At 35.2% G+C, this 24,823-nt stretch overlaps 2 protein-coding genes across 5 annotated transcripts in view; both read right to left on the reverse strand.

The window, feature by feature from the left end:
• LOC110381148 (supervillin) overlaps positions 1–1,269 on the reverse strand; it is a 190,337-nt gene extending 189,068 nt beyond the window's left edge. The window contains exon 1 of the mRNA XM_064036849.1: positions 1,009–1,269. The gene's annotated coding sequence lies outside the window, so the exon portion shown is untranslated. The remainder of the gene's footprint in view (positions 1–1,008) is intronic.
• Positions 1,270–3,784: 2,515 nt separating this feature from the next.
• LOC110382305 (uncharacterized) overlaps positions 3,785–24,823 on the reverse strand; it is a 148,284-nt gene continuing 127,245 nt past the window's right edge. The window contains exons 1-4 of one of the 4 annotated variants that reach the window (XM_064036846.1): positions 11,244–11,946; positions 5,373–9,759; positions 5,100–5,216; positions 3,785–4,024 (exon numbers count right to left, since the gene is read on the reverse strand). In XM_064036846.1, coding sequence (XP_063892916.1) covers positions 4,014–4,024; positions 5,100–5,216; positions 5,373–9,759; positions 11,244–11,306 — 4,578 coding nt within the window. In that variant the 5' untranslated portion in view covers positions 11,307–11,946 and the 3' untranslated portion in view covers positions 3,785–4,013. Of the gene's footprint in view, positions 4,025–4,977; positions 5,217–5,372; positions 9,760–11,243; positions 11,947–24,823 lie in introns of those variants that run through there. The other 3 variants (XM_064036848.1, XM_021342886.3, XM_064036847.1) reach the window with 3 other exon arrangements.

The following is a 24,823-nucleotide window of genomic DNA, read 5'->3' on the forward strand; positions in this document are numbered from 1 at the left end:
AATGTTGCTTAACTTTTGAAAATCAAATCATAAAATCAAGGATCATTGTTATCTACAAGTTCCGGAACAACAAAATTACAGTCCAGGAATGAGGACAAGGACTTCCTCCGTCAAAAGTTTATGCAACAGGATCTAAGGAGCAATTGGCTGCTAAATATAGAACCCTTGACCAAACCAAGCGGTCAAGAGATTTATTATTTCCTCTCTCAATCTTGTCTGTCCTTGTTGATTGTCATTTGTTATTTATTCTTCAACAATGTGGAGCTAATTGTTTATTTGACAATTGCTGTTGTTGATTTTGAATGGTTAAATGGCTGTTTTGAATTTTTAGAGTTTTTGCATATTGCAGCTGCCTTTACAGGCTTAAGACTGAGCCAAGAGTAGCAAGGTAAATAGTTATTATTACAAGCAGTGTATGCAGGTTATTGATGAGTAACAATAACATTTTTTCTCATTATTCCCCTCCTGATAATAGTAGATTGAAAATATGTGGTATTTCTTTAATAACAGACACATGTCTACTTTGAAAGAGGCTGCACATTACAGTCAGACACAAATTAACAATAAGACACACATTTCCACAAAAAGAATAACAATGATGAAGATTACCGTTGATTTACCGCCATTTTTAGCGCGTGCATATCAAATTGTGTCATGTCACTATGTTTAAGCTAATAAAATAAAGAATAAAGGAAATTTGTGATTGAGGATACCTTAACATAATAAAGTAATGATCAATGAAAATTCTCGAATAGGTACCCAATGCAACGGAAAGATTTTGTAACAAAGATAACGCGAAGGATTTTGTACTGTCGTCAATATCACAATAAAAAAACATCGAATATGATAACACGATTAAACCGTCGAATAACAGAGGAAAACATCAAATAAAAAGTGCAATATCACCATGAAAAAGTATCAATTAGTCATTTCACTATATATAGAAGTTACTTGAAGTATGTTTCAAATAGTTTTAATACAAAACAATGTAAATATTGTAACCGTTACCTTTTAAAACAATCACAGTGCGGCACAGGTCAACAGGAACAAAGTAGGAGGCCGTCCAGCGTTCGTACGAATTTACACGTGCAACGGCACCGTATAACAAGAGTAAACACTATCGACTAAAATTTCGCAATAGCTTAATTCCACAAACTAGTTATAACAATTTTAATCAAAAATAATAAAAGCCTATTTTGCAAAATAATAATCACAACACACATACGATACTCTCTTGCGAAAAATCTGACATTAGTGACAGTTGGGATTTTTTTTTGTTCCCCCGATCTTGCTTGGTTACACGAAACCGGTTTCTTGTGTGACAAACATCTTGCTTGACAAAATAGAAACAATTTTCACAAAATGGTAATTAACTTCTTGTTACTATTAATTCATAAGAAAGTTATGACAATTTAATTCTTATTTTGGCATTTTGCTAAATAAACTGAAAACAAAAAATCTTTTGTCACCTCGATAGCAGTGCCATCTATGACTAATGTCCGGAAACCTGTAAGTCTATATACTGCCATCTTGTGTATTTTTGTATAACGAATGTATTAGTAAGTTCTTAACTACTATGAGCAAAAGTCAATAGATGGCACTAAATGTTTCGTATCCTTCAAATATTCCTGTATGCCGTTGATAAACTATTTAAACCAAAAGTACACTTCCGGACACATCTATTCGCCCACCTTGTATTTTTAGTTTCGTTTGGTCCTAGCAAAATGTTTATATTAGGTCGAGCAAAAGGTTTTTATGCGGTTTTGAACCTGGTACATTCACAATTTCATTCAATAGTCTGTTTTTTAATTTCGAACACAGAATTTAAAGAAACAAGAAACAATTTGGAGCCTGTTTGTTGATATCAAACAATCGAATACTAGGGAAACTTGGTTTTATTGGTTTACTTGGATTTAATTCTTGACAGTTTTTGTTCAATCTAGCAATCATATTTCGGTAGGGGCATCAAAACCTAAACTCTAAGGTGGGCCAATAGATGTGTCCAGAAGTGTATGTAATAATTTTTAAGCTATGCATAACGGAATGTACTTCATCATCATGTAAATATTAAATGAATGCTTTTCTAAACCATCCAAATCCACCGGTATTGATAAGAAAAAGGGATTTCAAAAACGATTTAAACAAATCCACAATGGCAAGTGACAATCAGCGTCAAGGATTCTTATTGGCGGTGTTGGATGCTCATGAAATATCAAATTCTGTGACCATTTTGTACTTGGATATCTGTCATCATACTCAGACTAAGCCATTTAACTATTATAGTTCGGCCGTTCAGAGAATGCGTTCCTGACACCTATCAGTTAGTCAGGACTAGTGATGGGCACAACATAACACTGAGTTCGTTACCGTTCCCCCAAAATAAACCGCCGCATTATTTTAAGATTATTTTCGTTTTAAATTAATTGGCGGAATCATTTAAAATTTATATTTTAGTTATTTAAGTGGAAACCAAAAAAAGGTAATATTCATATAATAAAATCGTTTTATTTATTCTTTGTTACAAAGTTACAATCTGTATTTCTATGCAATAAAGTAAGTACATTGAATTGAATGTGCGTACAGAATGTTAATCAGACTCCGATTCGCTTGAGGAGGTGGTGTCTTCATCATCATCTTCGCCTACGTGTATATTACGTGTATATTAGGTATTATCAATAACAGAATCAATCCTGATATCTCGGTCAAAATCTTCCAAAATCAGGTTTTTAGAGCTCTACCTCACTGGGACGCCATGGCGACGTCGCGAGCGGCACAGGTCTGGCTACTTCTGGCATCCAAATGTCGCCAAGTCGAGTGGCCATGGCGTCTCGACAGTCAATTGTTTACGTCGTCGCTCAAGAAATTGCAAGCTGACTGGCGACCACATTGGCGACTGTGTGAGGGAGGTGCGCTTTACCGTGTACATTACAGTGGCTACTGTGGCCACGTCGCCAAGTTGCCACGGTAGCCAGAAGCCACATAGGGAACTGTAGCTCGTGGCCACGCCTCTAATTTGGCGACGTTACCAAACCGTCGCCAAGTGAGTTAGGTTCCATACATTTCAATACTAACTGCTTGGATACGTAGCCGGCGATGTCGCCATTGGCGTCCTAATGAGGCAGGGCACTTAGTCTTAGCGCACGAAACGACAACAAATGACTATTTAGCGTCACAAAATGACGGCCCATGATGCCATTTGGGGTTACCATTTTCAACCTAAATATAAAAATGCTACTTTCTTTCGCGCGTTCAGTTTGATCATAGTTTTATTTTTATATTTCATAAAAGTTATCCTATAGTCCATTATTTTCAAATTCTTAAAAAGAAAAACAAAACGTATTATTTTATATTATAAGTATAACTGTATAAGAACCATCAACCAGAACAGATTACGATACTTGCCTGTTATTTTTAGCACAGCACTACAAATATAAAGCGCTGACATAACCTTGTTATAGCGCAGTATAGATTTAGAAAAATATTGTTTACCAAGTTATTTGACACTCAATTTGGCACAAAATTACAACATTCATTGATTATTATTGATATAATAATGTTGTTTTAATGCTCAACAATTGTTAAAACGATAAACGACCAGCAAAAATATTTTTATCGTACTGCAACGCCATTACAAAGTTACGTCGTCAGTTCAATCGCGATGTGTCAGAAACGCATTCTCTGAGCGGCCGAACTATAGAACATAGAGGCATAATCTGCTCATCAGCTTTCAGCTACATTCACATCATGATTTCTTTCTTTCGGTTTGTATGAATAAAACAACAAATAAAACTGAAACATTTTATTTAAATTATAACTCTTTTCTTCATATAAATAACGCTCTCATTAAATGTATCTGGAAGCCTCTACATAAACATAGTAAATCTTAAATGTCATACAACTAGGTACAGGATAAAATACAGAAAGTAGCTTAGACAAAAATTAAAAATAGCTTAGAAATATCGTCGAAATACGCAGTGTATAAACGAAGTCACCCAGTGGATCACTGCAGGCAATCAATGTTCACCTAGAAAATAAATTGTAGGTTAACCAATATTATTTTTTGTGGCCATAGACACGAGTAGATTAGTAGCATTTAGGCGCCATTTTTTTATAAGGCACAATCTTTTGACATTACCTAAGTAGTTAAGGCATATTTCCGATAACGCTAAAATCTAAATTTATAAATATGTTAGGCAGTTTGAATTACACCGCTTGGTCTATGACGTATAATAATAATTCATGATTGTTATTTTGCTTCTTAATAGCTCAATGCCAATAAGTAGGTATACAATAACTAAATAAATCATAATACAATTTTATTAAAAAAATATTTTATCGATTGTGTTGGAACTATGCATAAATTTAACATCTCATTTTGTACCCATATTCTCTGCAAAATAAACGATTTGATTTGATTTGATTTGATTATGATCCACTTAATACTTAGAGCTTTTGTGATTATTGTATTGGATTTGACCATTAAGCAATTTTATAACTTCTTATTTATTCAATTTAAGAAATATTCGTCTGTAATAATTATGTTTCTAAGCACAAATTATAAAAGACACACAAATCATGCAAAAAGATACAATGTAGGAATAATCATGCGATTCCAAAACATTCAAAGCGTAACTGTATCCAAAATATTAAAATATGATTTTGATCAATTAATTTTGGCACAAAAAATATAAATGTAAAAACACAAAATTAAAAATAAATCTTAAAACCATTCAGTAAAAGGTAAAATGAACATCACAGCAAAATTTTCTAAAATATACATGGTAGTTTCGATAAAAGTAATATACAAAATTGTATTGAATATCAATAAAATAAATCAAAATAAAATTACGGGTGATTTTTATTAAAATTATGCCAATAAATGCGTCTAGAGATGGACCGATAAATTGACTATTTATTTTCAAACAATTTTTCAATTAAACATATCGACACTAGCTGGTTAATAAGCTTGAATTGTAAAAAGAAACTTCGTAAACTCGTTGTCAGTAAATCAGTTCATCTCTATGGGAATTTTGTTACATTGTTACACCTATGTTATATTATTAGCATAGCGATAATTGTGATCATTGCCAGCAGCAGACCTAGCAGCGTCAACCAGTCCAAGTCTGCCAGGTGTTGGGAGAACATCAAGGTGTAGGTACAAGCTAACATCAACGTGCCAGAGTCGTGCCAATCGCGCTTCGACTGCGCGCTATCGCCTGTCGAAACAACAAAAACAACGCATACAGTAAAAAAACTAGTTAGTAAAGGCAACTAATACAACGGGGATCGTGAACACAAAATGAAAACAAAAAGCTGGATGCAAAATGGTTACAGTGAAAACCATACACCGTGCATGAGAATGGACCACGTACCTCTATTTTCTTTTTGTGAATGGTGAGTTTGCCTTTTAGTCCTCCAGGGAACCACGTTCGTTGGCAGTGAGTTGCTTTGACTAGGAGTACAATCATCCGTTTGGTCTACAGACAACCTTCTCAGTTGCTGATTCATCGTCTGAACTAATTTTGGCGAACTTAACTCATTGCGAATTTTATTTTCAGACTCATTCTCATTATCGGTATGAGTTCGCGATTTGGGGTTACTGTCCAGTTTAAATATTGTCGCCAGTTCTTCAGAGGAATTATATTCGGTTGAATCAGCAGCATCTTTCTTGGTTTCTAAGTCGTCTTCGTATATAGATAGATTAACGGAAGCCCTATGAGGAACTTCTTGATTACAGATAGTTTGTGAAACTTGGTTCAGTTTTTCAGTGGCTTCTGTTATTCCAGTCATTTTGTCTACGTCACTATTACATTTATCCAGTTTTGGTCCTTTATTCTGTGTGAATAATTTTTCATTTACTTGACAAATACCAGCAATTAAATCCGATATTCCATCTTTTAGCTCTTTAAAAGCGTTTATCTCATTAATTTCTTTAATCTTATCATCAGAATTCAAGAAAGGATTTAAAGAATTGATCACTGGTGGTTTGATTTCCACTTCATTTTCTTTATCGTTTACTGTCTCAATTTTCACTGAGTCATCTTTAATAGTCACTGGGACGACGTCAGGTATTAACTTACTTTCTGGTATCACAACCATGGTTTCTTGAGCTTTTAACTGTTCTTCGCCTTTTGATATATAGCTTGAAAGTTTTAAACTTTCGTCTTGGAAATTAAGCTCTTTTTCAAAACTATGTTTTAGCTGATCTTCAACTTTATGTAACTGGTCTGATATAGCTAAAAGACTATCTTCAGTCTTTTTTCCTTTAGAATCTTCACTGACTTCACTAACCTCTGTCACTGGTTTGTCATCTTTTTGTTCACTTACAACTTCAGAACGAACATTTACGTGCTTAATTTCAGGTGCAGTATCTTCAGAAGACTTGCAAGTTAAACCATTCAAAAAGTTTTGCCGGCTATCAGAAATTCGGCTCTGGACATCAGATTTCTTCTCGTTGTTGTTTCTATTTTTATCTAATTCAGCTAGCGCTACTCCTAATTTATTACTGGTATCCATAGCTTCCTGCGCCAACATGCTTAGAACCTGTTGAAACTCATCTTTTGATGAACGTTTCGATGCTTGTGGAGATCTGTTTGATGGTGATGAGCTTTTGGACTTATCACATGATGGTGGCTTAGCAAGGTGCTTATCGTCACTATGAATGAATGAATCGTCTTTTGCGAAATGATGGGTGGGTGCATGGGTATTATTGACAAAAAGGCTGACAGTGTTGTGTCTTTGCTTTACCTTGTTACGAGGATAGTGGTCCTGCTCGTTGTCGTTATTTTCAAAAGTGTTACGAAGCCGTTTCATGACATCGCTGTTACTGTGCGTTTTTTGTAGAGTAGCCATTTTACTCATGTTCAAGGCTTCGTCAATTTCCTTCTGTATCATTGTAAATATATTAGCTGACAGGGATCGAACAGCTCTTTTCTTCTTAAGATTAGCGGCGGAGTCTTTAGTATATGGATATTCACTGTAAGAATGATTATTATTAATGAGACCACTATAATCTTCGCCGTTAAAGTGTGTAGAATGTCTGTTATCCTTCCTCAAACTTCGATACGCTAAATCGTCTGAGACGAGGTCGGGCGATCTGCGAGGGATAAATCGAGGGCGGCCTTTGTTTTCTGGTGTTGCGTGAAGATAATCACTCTGCGGGGCTGGGGAAACCGGTCCTATAGGTATGCCAAACGGCGGTTGAGGGTCTAAAGTCTTTAATCGACTGTTAGTCTGCTTTATATTTCTGTAAACAACGTCGTCATAAACTATATCTGGCTCGTTTCGTTCGGATTGCCTGTCATCATCGGACGCATACGGCACATAAACAGGTGACGCTAACATGTAACTTATTTGCGCCTGTGCTTCTTTATAATTAGGTTTTTCCTTTGTTAAGGAATTCATTCTTCGAAATGCCATATCATCTTGCAACTTGTCAGGTAATGTCGACCTTCTTTGCACTCGTCTCAAAGGCGTCGTTGGCTGACTTCGCAGTTGTATCTCGTCATCATTTCCATTCCAATCATTAAATTGGTCGTTGAACTTCGGCGTCATTAATTCGCGACGTTCAGCTCTATCTAATAAATCTTCGTCACCTAAACCTAAACTATTGTAGATGGCTTCTAATTCATTGAGAGCATCGTCAAGATTGGTAGATTTTCGTCTCTCTGAACTCTTTTCGTCATCAGATGGCATTTGGTAAACACTGGGAACATACGTATCAGATTTATGTCTAACGTGTGTTTTCGATGTCGGCGATGTAACTGTTTTTGGTGGGTCAACTGTTATGGATCGCTTGTACTCTGTTGTCGCCTTCCAAACTTTGGCACCGTCGGTTGTGTCAACAGAAGAGCTTTTAAACGGTGTTTTGTTTTTATTTTGAATGTCAGTATTTTCTTGGCCCACTTTATTTTGTTCTAAATACGGAGCTACTCTATTTTGTGTGCTATTTGAGAAGTCACTGCTGCTCCTTGAGTTCGCGTACATATTTTGCTGCCGTCTTTGTCTTTCTGCGTCATCAATTTTTTTCCAAAAGTCAGACGCGTTGCGTGGTCGTCGATATACACTTTCAGCAATGTTTTGGCCAGCTTGAGAGTCACTTAAATATTGATTTTCGTGACCATTTTGACTAGTTTTTACGCTAATGGGCCTTCGAGACCGAGGACTTTGATCCGCATAATACAGATAATCATGTCTTAGTTGCACTGGTTCGGGCTTCACAATATTTGTGGGACCTATGGACTTTCTCCAAGGCGGTGAGTTGGCATAGAGGCCGTAATGATTTGGTTCAGCTGATACTGAAGCTGGCCTTCGGGGCTGTTCGTTTCTAATTTGGAAGTTTTGTATATACTCATTGTTTTGCATAGCAATATGATCCTCAGAATTTGATATAGGTCTTCGCAATCCATTGAAACTGTGACTCAGCGACCTTTCTTGACTTCTCCGCATAACACGTTCGAAATCGTTGTTGGGTACGCCATGTAACTGAACAGTCTGTTGCGAATTGGCTATCCTTTCAGCTATTATGGGATTATTTTCATAGTACATGGATATAGGAGTTGCGACTTTTCGTTGCATATCTCGTGGAGGTGGAACAGGCGGTGCTTTTTCTTCTCTTTTAACGTTCGTTACATTTCCCAATGGAAACTTAACACACATGACGTTATCCGCGTTCTCGTACTGATTACTTACACTTCTTTCGCGGTTGTTATTAGAATAAAGCATTTCTCTATTAATGTTACTTGTTGGTATGGAATAGTTAATATGCTCATTGTTAACTTTTGCGTTAAAATTGATGGATGACGGATAACTTTGAGTTGAAGGGAATGATGATATTGATTCGGATTTCATAGGACGGCGGTTAACATCATTAGCGTATAATTGTTCTGTTTTCACGTTCTGTGTCTGATCACGTTTGCAGGTTCCGTAGCCACTGCTTTGGCTTGTCGGTGTCCTCGTCAACATTTCAACCTCAGCTTTTGTGTAACCTTGCTGTAACAACTCGGCTTCTTTATTAAGTTGGTTTTCTTCGTCACGAGATAATCTCTTGATATATCTCTCATTTCTAGCACTTCTTGACCGTTTATTTAGTGAGCTATCACGCGAACGCATTAACGAATCTTCACTTCTAAATCGGATCATCAATGATGAATTTGATGATTTGAGTGATTCTTCTTCACTACTTGACTCTCCTTTCATACTATTTCTTAATGCTTCAACTCTGGCTTTCAATCTGCCTTTTCTGGTTTTTCTTGAATGTGATTCCAGAGATGGTCCAGAGGATCTGTTAGAATTATCCTCTCTTAAACTGAGGGATTCTTTGGAAGCTCTGTACATGTCTTGAGTTTTAGCACGATAGTTAATAAAGCCAGCAGATGGATCAGATAGCACGCCATCGTCGGTAACATCTCGAACGTTCGGTTTAGCTAAACTTTGTGCTCTTCTCGAATCTCTTATTACTATATGATCAAAATTGTTGACGGCTGGAGCTTTTTTCTTCTTTTTAGACTTTCTCTTAGATGGGGAACGCGTGCTAACTCCTTCATCGCTTTCCGAAGAGGAACCACTTTCATCTTCTTTTTTCTTTCTTCTAAAGAGTTTCCCAATGGACCATTTCTTGTCTTTCTTTCTTTCTGTTTCTTCTGGTTGTGCGGGACGTTCGACGCGGCGTTGGACGGTGGCATATTCTTCTGTGTAGGGACGGTACGTCACCGTGGGTGCCGATATGTCTCGGTGAGGGACCGGTGGGGAGTTGACAGCCTGAAATGAGACAAATACTAAATTACTATTATGTCACGCGTGGAGTGTTTCCAACAGCACCTCGTAATTTAAAACTACGTTATTTGTCCTAGAGTTGGCACCTATTGTGAAGGGAGTGAAATGAAAAAACGACGAGTACATACTATTTAAATAGAGTCATGGAAGTTCACTACTTGTATAATAGGTACCTCGCCCTGCTGTCTAGTAGAATAATTTGCCAAGGTCATTACTTTGGCATGTTGTCAAATGTAAAAATATTATGAATTTGTGTTTTGTTTGCAGAAGTAGGAAGCAGTTATTTAATTTTTTATCTCATGTTAAAGTTCAGAGTGATTTCGTCCAAGGAGACTGATAAATACGTACTGGTAAACAATGATACTCTTGTAATTAAATAAATTCCACGTGATTAACATTCTGCGAAGATCTTAATTAAGAAACATACTGCTGAAACAAATTCTCATGCAAATTGCAGTCCCGAAATATAAAGTGGATATTTCGAGTATTTTTTGCTACTTTACTACAACAAAGGCGCATAGAAAAATAAGGCTCACACACGATCTACTTTAAACATGTTAAAATCAGAATGTGACTAATATACTGTAAGTAACACGACCAACCATTTCCATTCGTATACGTGTAAGTTTACCCCTTAAATTAATTAACGCATTACTGTAATCATCACTTCGTAATATTCAAACAAACCTAATTTAGGAACTCTGAGTGCACTGTGCAGCTTATGAAAGCAGACAAAACGCAATAATGGAAACTATAAATTGATTCAGTCGTATGTTTGCGAAAACTCGATTTGTTTGTTTTGCATCAAAACCGATTAATTACGATAACATTTGAACATACAGATTTAATGAAAATGCAACAGTGCGCTTATCGGTCGGTTATCTGTAATGTCAGTGATGATGCGTTTTGACACAATAGAGTTTATTTAATCATTTTAATTAAATACGTTATAGAGAAACATTATTTTTAATGCTATTGACAAGATTATTGTACCTATATTGACCAAATAAATAGGTAAACGAGCCTTCAATAGCTATAAATAGATAAAAACTAATGTATTCTTTCATTTAAAAATGTTACATACATGATTAAAAAGTACCTACAAATCATGTTTAATTAAGAAGACTAAATTAATTACCTTTAAATATTATAAAATAAAAAATAGTCAACATTACAAAGTTTTTGAGAATAAATATTTCTGCCTGTTACTGAAAGATCATAGACTAATTTAAAAGTCGACACTCAACAAAAGCTCGACTCTGAAACCAGGGTTAGATATAATCACTTTCAAATATTGGCCGTGACTTCGGAATTTTGAGGCCGTGTATAACAGTCATAGAAAATATCATATCAATTGAAATTTTAAAACAAAAAGAAAATGTATTAAAAGACACATTATTTTTAATTTAAATAGGCAGCATCATTTGTCAACCGATGTCCCTTTTTGATAATTTAAATCTGAAACTTACAGGTAAGAACGATCGAAAATATTCATTGTTTCTCCTCTCAGCAACTTCCAGCATGGCGACCATATTTATCGTAATATAAACACTTATTTAAAGAACATTTACAAATATTCACACCCACTGGCGTACTTTTGGCACCACGATCCTACCGTATGTTTAACACAATATTACACACACTAACACCTACATAACTATAAAATACACACTCATATCATAGTATTATTAATTTATAGTTACGAAAACTTCCACTGCGTTCACTATTTCCAGTCTTTGAGCATCGTTAGTCTCTTAATTAGACTAAAATATTGCTTTAAAACTAACACTACGGCCACACGTAATATCGTATTTTCGTCCCATCTATTTCGCAAATATCTAGAATATTTTTGAGACTTTGTAAATACTGCATGAAAATTAATGTAACACTGTTGCAATGTATGTTATAATAGTATACGTCCGTATTATATCACAACGAAAAACACAAACAAATAATTGGGAAGCTTCGCGTGCGCGTCGCCCCGTGGCTGCGCGCGCGACTCGCCAGCGTTGCGCGCGCGGCGTCGACTCGCGATAATTTCGGCCAACTACAGATAGATCCGCGTCCTATCCTATATTTCTTCGCTATAATAACACAGGCGCCCGATGCTCCACAAATCCAACTATTAATACACTCACAACATATTTTTTTTTATTAAGATGCAATTCTCGTGTTGAGAGTCTTCAGATGTTTTTTTTTGGACTAATGTTATGAAAATAGACTTGTGTATAGGAAGTGCCGTTAACACTGAACGACTCGAATTAAAGTTTGAACATAACGTTATTGATAACGAGCTCAGATGTCGACAGAAGTTTATTAGGTATGAAAGATAACCGACTCCAAACAAAAAATCGTAATGGAAGGAATTTTCTTAAATACGGTCAAAGATCAGAGACCTAATGTAAAAAAAAATCGGGCGACATTTGAACGTATCAATAAAAATATTTGGAACGAACTAAAACTAAAAATATCTAGCCTAATACCTGAACTGTATCTACCGGTGAGCTAGTCACACGTTTTTTCTAATAAAGCTAAATTCCAATTTGTAAGTAATGAAAGCTTTATAGATAGATCAGCTACTGAAGAAGCGAATTGTAATGCAAGACAAGTACAGATACTGCAATAGGCGAGAGAGATGAAGTGAAGCATCGAAGGGAGATCCAAATTTAACCCGCCTGAGTCAAGTGCACGTTGTTCATTTTGAAATACTATTCACTATAACTAACTATGTTGAAGATATAGACGAGGTCACTGCTAGCAGACATTCGTGAGCTGCGGATATCATGAAAACAGACGATAATTTGTTTACGTGTCGAACCATTGATGTATCTGCACCAACGTTTACAATTTGACTGAAAGGAATGCGCGATTGGTTGTGAAATGAATACAGAGCAGGTTATCTTAATTTAGATAGACACGCTGTATTTCATTGAGTGCGAGTTATGATTTATATTTATTAACTGTATGAATGAACTGTTGGTGATTAGAAAAATATGTTGCTATTCAAGCGTTGAGATCTATTGAAATAAAATCAACGTACGTAGCTACATGTGCAAAACACATGTCCATTGGTACCAATGGAGATATGTTTAGGACATTGGGAAGTAAAACAAATGCAAAACGTATGTTTAGTTGGAATTGTTTCTATAAGCATCAATCTTGGGATCGTAAAGACTTTGCGGAGATTTATACGACAGACTGCAAATATACGGTTGCAAACAGCCGACCAAAATAGTTGGAAACGATTTGAGATGTATTTCAACGATAGACTTACACCTAACATCAGGGAAATTAATCAAGGTTCAGAACAGAAAACTCATGACCTAGGAACAGAACAATTTAAACGGATTTAGTTCAGCCAAATCGCTAAGAGTTTTCAATGCAAATTCAGCTGAAACTTTGAAGAAAATAGGCATCCCGTTTTCAATTTGAGTTCTACATTTTCTCGCAATGCCTAAAAAGCAAATTATTCTATACATTCACATTACAACATTTGAATTCCATTTAGAGACACAAATGTTTTGTTGGCAGCACTTACTTTGAATGTGTATGACCAAAGCTCGCTAACGCAGCTTTTTGTATCCCCTATTGCTAAACGATCCCAAAGCCGCACTCGTCCAAAACATACGTTTGTGAATGCGATTCTTGTGCCAAAAATACGCCGCGTCGAAGCAACGGCTGCGTTCTTTTTATTCGCTATAAAATGCATCACGAACAAAATAATGGCGTCAGGAATGTGTTCGACGCTCCTAACGTGAGCTACAAACGACTCCATCTAAGTGGCTGTCTCGAATACACAGAATTCCTTTTCCATTTCCCAAACAAGAATTTAAAACCCTTTTTAATTTTATAATAGATGGAAATCTCGTAAATTAATCCGGTCCAACAATGATAGCCTTATTTTTAGAAGCTCATTCCGTATCCGTCACGTTGGTCTGACGTCTAAACAAATTAACCCAACAACTCCATTGGAATAGACACTATTTAATTAAGGCTGAAAAATAGCGGCCGTAAGGGCGAACCTCATCAGATACACTCCATTAAAAATAGGGTTGAGTTGGAGACCGATTTAAACCTTGTCGGGTTAATTAAGGAGAGCACAGTCCAATCAAAGATTCAATGCATGAAACACAGCTTTTCTTGTAATCAGATCTTTTAACGAGACCAATCTTTTTTTATGTGATTGCTTTTAATTTAAGACCAAATATCAATACCATTCTTAAACCAATATCGTTTCTCTCCATAATTCAAATACGACCAATCTCGAGTAGAGAACAAAATTGATGTTGCAGAAAATTGGGAACCGATTCCAACGACTGGGGGTACCCAATTTCGCATCAATTTTATTAGGGAAGTAAAAACAAATGCTTCGTATACTTAAGACGAGAGAGTTGTCGTCACATTATGTGGACATGCTCAGGTAATTGCAGCCGAGGCCGCGATCAGAAATAGACGAGCCTCTGGTCATGATGTAACGTTTTGTTTAATGGTCGCTGATCTAGTATTTAAGAAATAGATGTATGAACACAGATTGTTTGACGCTTGTTTAATTAGTAAGGAGGACAACGGCCTAATTGAAACAATGGATTGTGCATCCCACTCTGATTGTTTACATTATCAGCTTTGAATGTAGATGCATATTCAAAGCTATTGTTACGCCTGTAGGTATAAACTACATTATTTTCTTTCCTAAATGCATCGTTACTTATTCCACAGCAAAGGTTACTCCTTCTTATCTAATAAGTAACTTCCTACATTATTTCCCCATTAATCTCACTCAGTATCCCACAATAATTTGATATAACAAAAATAATATTTCCTCTGGGCAGTCAGAACATCATCGTGTGAGCATCTACCGATCCATCTTGAAGACGAATCTGTTTCCCCTAACTGATGCTCCCGAGACATAGACACGACCGCCCATTGACAACCGTCACACACAACTACGCGTTTCCGTTACAAAATCACTTTTATTTATTGCTCTTTTTTATTTTTTTGACGGCAACACCGATCATGGTTTTAGAAGATTCTCGTTTAGAACTTTTTGCTTTGTTTTTTGTTTTAATTCGCTTGAGTGCGGAGTCTGAACAACAATCTGGATTCCTTTTAAGATAATGCTAGGAAGTTACTTTCATGAAGCTAAGTGTATTGGACTGGACCATGTTTGCTAGTTGAACATATCATTTACAGTACCTATCTAAGACTTCATGTCGTTTATAGAGCGTTTAATCTCAATTCAAGTTTGAACAATAGGTTTGACTGTTCTATAGACATTCAGAACTTAGATGGCCAAAGTGAGAACCAAGTTTCTAAATAGAAGTTTGGAACTCTTGTCAATGAGAACCTGAAACTTGTAAGTAATGACTAGAAAACTTTCATTGGGCATTTAGAAAAAGGATAATAGTACATGGAAGAGAAGCGATAAATAAACTTTACTTTCATTTACAAACGAAGCCAATCTGGACCGAGTTAGCGAACAAGTGAAAGTTAATCTTTTGTTGGCTTATCATTCGGACCACGATCTTAATGTTGTTGTTAAATATAGCCCCCGGTGGTGTTATCTGTTGTCTGGCCATTATCACTTGCCATGGCTTTACTTGTCAGGGTATTATGAGTTTCGAATAATGGATCGGCGGATTTCGAGGGTGCCTAGTGATTATTTAGAATCTACTGAAAAAATTACCTTGTTAAAAGACGTTTTGAATAGACCATTTAATATCAGTCTCTCCCTTAACATTTACTGTAGATTTGTAGCCCTAATATCGTGTAACATTCAACAAACGTTCAACTATAAGGATTTTCCAGAAAGCCATTTATCAAGTCCGCTTAGTCCGCTTAATCATGTTTTGGCTTCAGTTTCAAAACGGTTAAAAATATCAACAACGATACATTCAACGAATTGGGCATTAATTAGCAGCTTTATTTATTTTTAAAACTCGGTGGTAAACTGAGTCTCTTTGTCATGAATTTCCTTATAACAGTCGGCAGTTTTGTAAACAAAGAAATGATACTAAATTAAAGCTGGGAAAGCTAATTCTTTGAAGTTTGAAATATTAAAAATCTAATTTGGAAGAATATAGATGATTCATGAAAGGGTTTAGTCAGGCTGATGCTTCTTATGGCCTTACTACAAAAACTTTAAACACTGTTTTACACTTGTCTAAATAAAATGTGGCTCCAAAATGAACCATATGTCAACGTCATAATTTGACATTTTTTTAGACAAGGCTTAAACTGACGTTAAAATTTTTTTGTGGTAAGACGGTTAGAGTTTAATTTACTTACAAAATGTTAAAAAGACTTTTTTCTCATCATCATCATATCAATTGCCGTCCACTGCTGAACGTAGGCCATTCATTTCTTATATACTTTTATTATTTCTTTATTCATTCTAAAAGTAATATTTTGGACCAAAGTATTCTTAGTTTCTGTAAGTAATAACTGGTCAGTAACTTCATCATCATGCTCTAACAAATCATTCTTTACTATCTTTTTGTCTTGTTTCTTAAAGTGTTCCATACAATATCCTAATTAGGAGTCGGATGACCCATCTGCACGCCGTGGGTTGATCTCTGACGACACAGGAAGCGGTGCAGTTTCCCATGCGCTAGAGCCGGATTTATTTATAGACTTCGTTCATGGGTATGCTATGGTGACGTATGGACATTATCGTGTTACCATATTGCATGGTGATGTTATGTGTTATCTTACGTCATTTTCCATATGGGGTAGGGATATCACCGCGTGCTGTCTTTACATAGATTTGTTTTTATATTACGGTTGTTACATAATTTTCTTTAATTTGTTTACTGTTATCTGAATTTTGGACTTGTTAAGACGCAATGTTTCAAAAAAGACCTACATATTACGGTTTAGTGTGATATTTTCGCATCTTTCCTGGCATGATTTTCACCCGATTGCGTAAAATATTTTTTTTATATGCCAGTCGTAATATCTACTCGCAGTTTCAACATAAACCTTATTTTCAGCCGGTTTAAAAAACAGGGAAAAAAATTATTAAAACACCTTCTCTAGCCAGCTATTCAGAACGATGATTATTTAGAAAGCCAAACCCAAACAAAATGAAGAAAAATAAAGTCCCTATGACTCGTCAGTCCTAAGAAATATTATTAAAATAATGAATAATCTGGTAGACAGTGGTGGGTGCTTACCCACCTTTCTTAGTCATAGACGAGATTAACGCCTCCCACTCCCTTACTGGCTGTTCCATTTATATTGCAGACGGATCAGAGTGAAAATGCAATTTGAATTATGATTGCATTTGCATGTATGGAGTTTGTTCTGTTTTTATGCCTTGTGGAGTGCTTCCTAGGACCACAGTGCAAAGCTTTAGTGCGCCGAGTTTGATACTGTTAGTCAAATATTGGGCCAACTAGTTTAGTGTGCAGAGTGCGGGGGCTCTCACATATGATTTTTTATAAAAATTACTAGCATTGATATAATATTATGACCAAACCATGAAAACATTGACTGTTTGGAGTGATTTTCTTCCCTTGTTAGAGGAAACTAGATTGATTTATTATGTTATCTGGCCTTATTTTTTGGTTCAGTAACGACATCCATTTCCGGTATCTATTTAGTTAGAATAAAAAAGAAAACAACTCTATGAAGAAAACAACTCTAGTTTTAGCAAATTGATTCTTGGACACAAATATAGAGTTAATATTCCGAGAAATGGATTAGTTCCGTCATAAAGTCGTAACATAAAACTGGAGTCTAACAATGGTATTGACATATCCGGCTTCTAACCGTCGTACGCGCATCCATTTCTTGCCAATATGGCGGCGCAAACATCTGCGCTGCTCTAGGTATTTATAACTACCCTTGTTACATTTCTGAAGAGTTATATTTCCTGTACCGTCTCGATAATTGCGTCGTTAACCAGGGCCCCGATTCTCCTAAGTTAATAATGTCAAAATCTAATAGAAATCGAATCGCAATATGATCGTAATAGCAGTTTTAACCATATCGGGCATTCTGCTACTAATAAAAGACCAATCGTATTCGATTGACATTTGATTGGTGTGCGATTGGTCTGCTATTTTGATGATTTTGGTCTATACGGTAGTTTGCTGTACAATCATTTTGCAATCGTAAATCATTTGCAGACAAAATGATTCATTATTGAATGACAGGAAAGGATAAAAACGTTTATTTCAAAGAAAAAATAGCGGAATGCCACATACGCTTCAATAGTAATCGAGTCGGGATTGGATCTCAGTCGAATCGAGTCGAACGTCAATCGAAGGTCGCTTAAGTAAAATTAGGAGAATCGGGCCCCAGTTGCAGTTTGGTTAATCTGAACGAAAAACTATATTTGAGTAATATTTTCAAAATAGCGAATCAGAAAAGTTCACTATATACAAAGAATGCTGATAATTGTATTTACGACTCTTTAATTTAGAAACTGGGAATGACAGCTTTTTAATTTAATTTGTAACATTTTTAGTCTCCACAATTAAAAGTTTATGATTGTTCGGAAGAAAAAAATAAATCGCCACTCTATAAAGTTATTTTTCCGATAATCAAAACGGTATTTGAAGGTAAAAGGTAGCTCTTTTTTTAACACTAATTTTCGTTGTGAGTATTTAATTGAATAAATCCGTTGTAGACGGGTGTTTAAACAATATTATTTTTAGTCATAATTCAAATCAACTTCACCACTACTATAACCATTCATAATTCTCCCTTAATTACTGAAGAAAAGGGGACAATCTGAAGCATTTCTCGACGGTGTTACGTTCTGAAAGCATGTCATATTTTAAGGCGACTTCCCCACTCATTAGCAGAACGCTAATGACGTTGCTATTTATTTGAATGAGACCAACAAATAGCTACACTATACCACACTTAAGATAACAAGAGGTAAAATTGTGGATATTTTATGATATTAGAAGTTAACGTTAGGAGTATAAAGGTCGTTTTATAAACTCGATCCGAAACTATTAGACGACTTGGGGTGTGTCTACACTTTGCCTTAGGCCAATTTTACTTATGTTAAACTCTTTCTTTACCAAAATGTTTGCCATCGAAATTGTCCAAGAAACCAATAAACAAATTCTTGAGGATATATTGTATGAAATGTATGAAATAATATTTGATCAAAATTTAAATGTTTACAAGTGTTCAAATGTCCAAGATAGAGATATAGGTAGGTATCTCTGCTAAATGTAATACCACCTTTACACGGACAGTGTTAGAGAATACCAATTGAACAATAAAAGAAAATCTAGCTATTACAATTCTATCCTGAACAATTCACACTATTCAGGATAACAGTAACTGGAGACAAAATCTCCTGAGACTATGAAATCCTGTGTAGAACACGACAATTTGGCTTTCACGTGCTCGAATAACTCTAATGTCTACATATCTACATAATCTAGCAGGTAGGAATGTCCTAAGGAATTGAGTATTAGGGAGGTGGTACAATTGTGGGGTACCCCGAAATTATCCCGGTCCAATTCCAGAGATTGGTAGAATAGCGGGAATTTTTGTTTACGCATTCTTGTCGCGCGATAGGAATGAAGGTGAGATTATATTCGACGCGATGGCGGTTACGATGTGTAGTGATGTCCGCAGTCGAGTTATTTATAGATTTTATTTACTTCGATGTCGAGCCTTGTGTGGTGGTCAGGTAAATTTTTGTTTTGAAAGACTCAAATACTTTTCGAAATTATATAATCTTTAGGTATCTATTGTGTTTTTTTCTTTACAACATATACACTAACTACAAGGCAGAGGTGATTTTGTGAACTTTACTCAAACCTGTTACAATCACAAGAAAGCACACATAAAATATGTATTTAATCAACTATTTGGGTTATTTATTAAGTCTCCTATAGCTATAAGGCATCTAGAACAAAAACATCTAGAATTTTACACAGTTATTCTATAAAAGAAATCCCGAACCTAAAGTTATTTCGGTACCGGGAAGTAGGACATAGTCCGCATGACCCAGTGCACTAGGTACTTGAGCCCGCTAACGAATGAAAACATTCCATCGCATCAACCACAGCTGTAAATCAGGTAAAATGGTGTGCTCTATTTAGTTTGTGTTGGCTTTAGTTTCATTATGTATTTAAATAATTAATTAAGTAGGCAAATTATTAATTTTTAAGCATGTTGAAGTGTTAAATAAAATAAGACATAATGAAAATTTTGTTGTACCTATGAATTTTGTTTCAGGTAAAAAAAATATATACTGCCAGTCTTAATTTACCTATTCATAACTGCTAGCCATAAAGATTAAATTAAAAATAATCGTGATTTACAAGCAGATGAATATAATGAAGGTACATAACTGATACGATAAAAGGCTGATAACACACTTTAACCAGAGAACTCATACATCAACACAAAGTAGATTATAGCAAGAAAATCTATCGATAATGCACGCCCATCCCTTTAAGAAAGACGAATGGCCGTCACTAATGAATGAATATTACAGTCATAGCTTTTCGCCTTGAGAACGCACACATGCATACGGAAAACTCACACACACATACACACACGTATCTGTATATAACCCTATATAAAATTGGGAGACTTTATTTTCATTTATGAGGGCCGGGTTAGTTTCAAATAGGAATATTTAGAATATGAATGGTACGTTTTTCTTTTACGGGGTATGCAATTTTATAAGCGGATTGTGCTCGGAATTTTTGCAGCGTACTTGCTGGACTTAGCTGAGGAAATATGGTTTGTAAGCTTTGCTATTCAAATATACATTGTTTCTTATCCTTTAATATTTGTTTGATGTACAGCTTTACTACGCTTAGCTTGTATTAAATGACCGAACTACATGTCAAACTACATATTTACTCCGAAACATTAGTTATAGATAACCGTAATGAAGATAGCTGAGCGCATCACTATGAACGGTAGTAAATAAATAGGATCAGTTTATCTAAAGCAGTTAAGAATTTCAAGTACCTATCGCTATTTAATATAAGTAAGCATATCCTACCAAATTAACAAAACGCTACTGTAAGCATGTTTTTGGCATCAGACAATCTAGGCCATAGAAACTTCGCTAACAAAATAGAAAAAGAATAGTTCCTAAATCGCGTACGGATTGAAATACCGGATGTACCTGTGTTTTCTCTGGATTTGCTCCAGAAACTAGCAAAGCGGTCGGTTAAAATTTTATATCACCCACGCGTTTCTACGACAAGATATCGACAGGGCTGACAAAAGAAGACTTATTTTAAAAGTTGAAATAAATATTTAATTACAAAGAAAACGCCTTACGGTCTGCTCATAGTGGAAAATACGACATGGTCATTTCTTATTTAAGCGACGCGACGATTAAAGTGCCTCAAGTCAAGGAAAATTAGTCTGACAGTTGAACTTGTTTCCGCTATGAAAAAAGGAAAATCAGCAAAATATCGATTAGTTATAAAATACATTGCCCCGTCATTACCAGTCTCTCTTCTCTCATAAATATTTAAACAATTTTACAGCTAAAACAACCTGTAAAAATTATCGATATTGAAAATCTGCATCCGCCATCCCTAGATACGATCAATATTGTAATGACAAGCCCGCATGTGACGTGTACGCGAGATGAATCTTAGGTCAATGCCTTATTGCCTTACATAACAGATCTAAGCCATAAACCTTACGAAAACACAGCCTTCCTAGAATACACTAAGATATTTTCTTTGTTTTTCTTCTACAGACTTGTTTGGGAAGCTGCTGACTCGAGTATTGGAATACATAAATGGTCTTCATGTATTTTCGAAGCTTGAAACTTCGCTCACGTAAGCGTTCTTGGAAATAAATTGATAGACACACATCATTGCCAATGTGTAAAGGTGCTGGGAGCTAAAATGTACGTTTTCAGAAAGTCTGAGATGTAAGCAAAAATAGTGATTGGTTTGAACTGAACCAAGTAGCTCTTTGGGAAATACTGAACGTAGTTTTCAGTTGATGGGAAGCGTTCATCTTCTATCACTAATCCATCATTTGTTTCTTAAGGATGGATCGATAAACCGCCGATAAAAGTGCTCAGAATTTAGTCATTAGACGTAGCTTCAAACCGTATATAATGAAAACTCGGACAAACAAGTCGAATGGGACTGTAACCCAAAATCTTTTTCTAGCAGTTTAGCATAGCAGTTTCCTTAGCACCTAAGTCTAATATTTCAGGACTGCATATAACACATTTCAATTGTTAGACTAATATTATCCTGTGTTGTTCTGTATGTTATATTCTCTTTTCATACATTAAGGAACTATACTATATTTACCGAAGTATACTAAATCATTTTAGTTTTATACGGACAACACTACCTCTACTGTGAGGACAACACTAAAAAGAGATTTTGACAGTTAGAGCGCGCGCTTCCCATGCGCTTCGTTCGTGGACTGATAAACTATGTTTTCTTACGATTGATATTAAATTGTGTTTTAAAAGTGAATACAAGAAGTTATTGTGATACGAATTGACGTTTTATTTCTGATTAAGGCTAGGAGATCATACCCTAGCTTATATCAGAAGCGGGAAGAACAGAAAACGCCTAATTACCAATGGGGCGCGAATGCTCCGAATACAATAAAATTAATGATCACGCCACACTATGCGAAACACTTAAACGAAGACGAGATGACCACAGCACTGATTGCTCAACCGCAATAATGTATCAAGGACTTATCTACTCAAGGAAAACAAAGCGACATGGTCAACAACTTGTGGAGCCTATAATGACGACGACCAGACAAGATTCTTGTGTGTAGATTACTGCTTGACACACACTACGCCTGATGTCGATTAGACACCTTCTCCGCCGCGATGCAACAGGTACCCGAGACATTGGACAATCAGGTATAAGCATTAATATTTTTTTTTCTCATTCCAATTAATCCATGGAATAGAAAACGATCATTTAATTGCCCAAACATGTGTATACATGCATACACACGCAGGTGCATGCATGTAGGATAATACAATTATTAAAGGTATGTGCTTAAAACAAGTTTGCCACTTGTCATGGCATACAAATATAAAACCAGAAACATTTAGCTCTATATACTAAAAACTATTTGAGCTGACATTTCAGAGCTTCGGTACTGAGTTTTCTCTAGGTTATAGATATTTTGTTGTACATAATGGGTGCCATTCAAAATATAATTTAGCACATAAGTGCAGTTTTACATGGATGTGAACAGAGTTTGCTATTGATCCATTTGATGCATACATTTTTAAGGTGAGTAAATGTACAACAATATATTTCATTAGACATCCATAAACCAGCTGGGAACATGACAGATACTCTGAGGTAAACATTTATATCCTGAGTAATTATGTATGGTGTTATTTTTGCTACACATTGAATACATAAAATATTCATGAGAAAAGAGTAAATAAAGCAAGTAAAGCTAATTGCATAGTTCATGGGGATGATGGCCAAACGATTTGGTGTTAATGCATTATTTACATACATTACTGAAATAGACAAAGGAAGTACCTATAAAAATAAGTAAATAGGATATAACAATAGGATATTCATGATATAAAGCCAATATTACAATAATTAAAATTGAAATAATCATAATCACTTACAAATAGAGGTAGAAAATAAAGTGGTTAATTGACAACCAACAAAAACCGTGCGACACAGCTCTTGACTATTCTATGTACATCCAAAGCGGTGATAACAGGTATTAATAATGGATAATCAAATACTTTAAAGTACTATAAACACTAAACTGGTTTTTATTAATAAAGTAACTATGAAACTAAATGCTTCAAGCCAGTATGTTTCAGACAGTAAGTATGTTTTACCAATATCTTGGTACTGCCAATAGCATACATCATTGTTAAGTAAAACTTCATTCCAAGCAAATATCATTGCTTGTTATTATTTTAAAGAGTATCTAAAGTGAAAATTATAAAATGGTAATCTTTTTAAATGATCTTTTCCATATTATTAACTGTAAATTGCCTCACCTAGAAAAAGTTAAACTGCTTATTCTATCTGAATGTTGGATGATATTACAGCTAACAGGTACATTATAGGACTGTAACACATTAAGGATAGTTTAATCACAGTAAAGATGCAGCAATTGTAGTAAATATTATTTACTTAAAGGATTTTACAGACTGAAGCATAATAAATAAATATAAATCAGTAGTGTCAATTAATCAGAAGAAAATATAACTCAGTAGTGTCAGTAATCTGAGTAGCCAGATCAGATATGTTCTTTTTGAAAGATTTCATTTTAATTTGGAATCCACCACTTGATGCTGAGACCCGTTTTCTCAACCATTAAAAATAACCCGAAGTGCTTAAAGATATGTATACTAGAATCAAATAAATACAAAATAAAGAAATTTCGGCTTTGAAATCTGAATCGAAAGCAGTCTATATATTATTAACTTAATAAATGAATATGGCAATTGGGTCAATAAGAGATAGGTTTGAGTTGGAACAAAACAACATTAGTTATACATAAAATTGTCTGATACTACACAGGAGCTATACCATCAGAATACATTATACCATACTGAAAAAGAAGTATGTGAGACAGTTAAAGAATAAAAGACTAGGCAATTAATAAGTAATTTGTCCTAGCCCATTAAAAAGTTGAATGCATACCAGGGCACTCAGTAAAACATATAGATTATTATAAATAAACTGAACCTGAACTTTTATGGATGGTAACGATACGAGTTAACATTTCTCTCTATACTCTCTTTATGACAGGAAATCTTGTAATTTCCTGGGAGGTAAGACATTTTATTCTGAGACTAAATTTCAGCACATATTGTATGTTAGACCTTCTCTCACAGAAAATTACATGTACAGTTTATGATGATTTTCTTGATTGATGTTGTGAGTCTATTCTGACCACTTATAAAATAGGAACCAAGATTGTGGAGGATCAGAGGAGTGAATTCAGTGGGGTTCAACAACATCTTTAACAAGTCAGTAAGTACAACCACAAGTGTTTTACAGTCAACAACTAAGAAAGAGCATTGCTTAGTATTTAATAGTTTTGAACCATTAATTGAAAAAAAAAA

Source organism: Helicoverpa armigera, chromosome 11 (genome assembly GCF_030705265.1).
Source record: "Helicoverpa armigera isolate CAAS_96S chromosome 11, ASM3070526v1, whole genome shotgun sequence".
NCBI lineage: Eukaryota > Metazoa > Arthropoda > Insecta > Lepidoptera > Noctuidae > Helicoverpa > Helicoverpa armigera.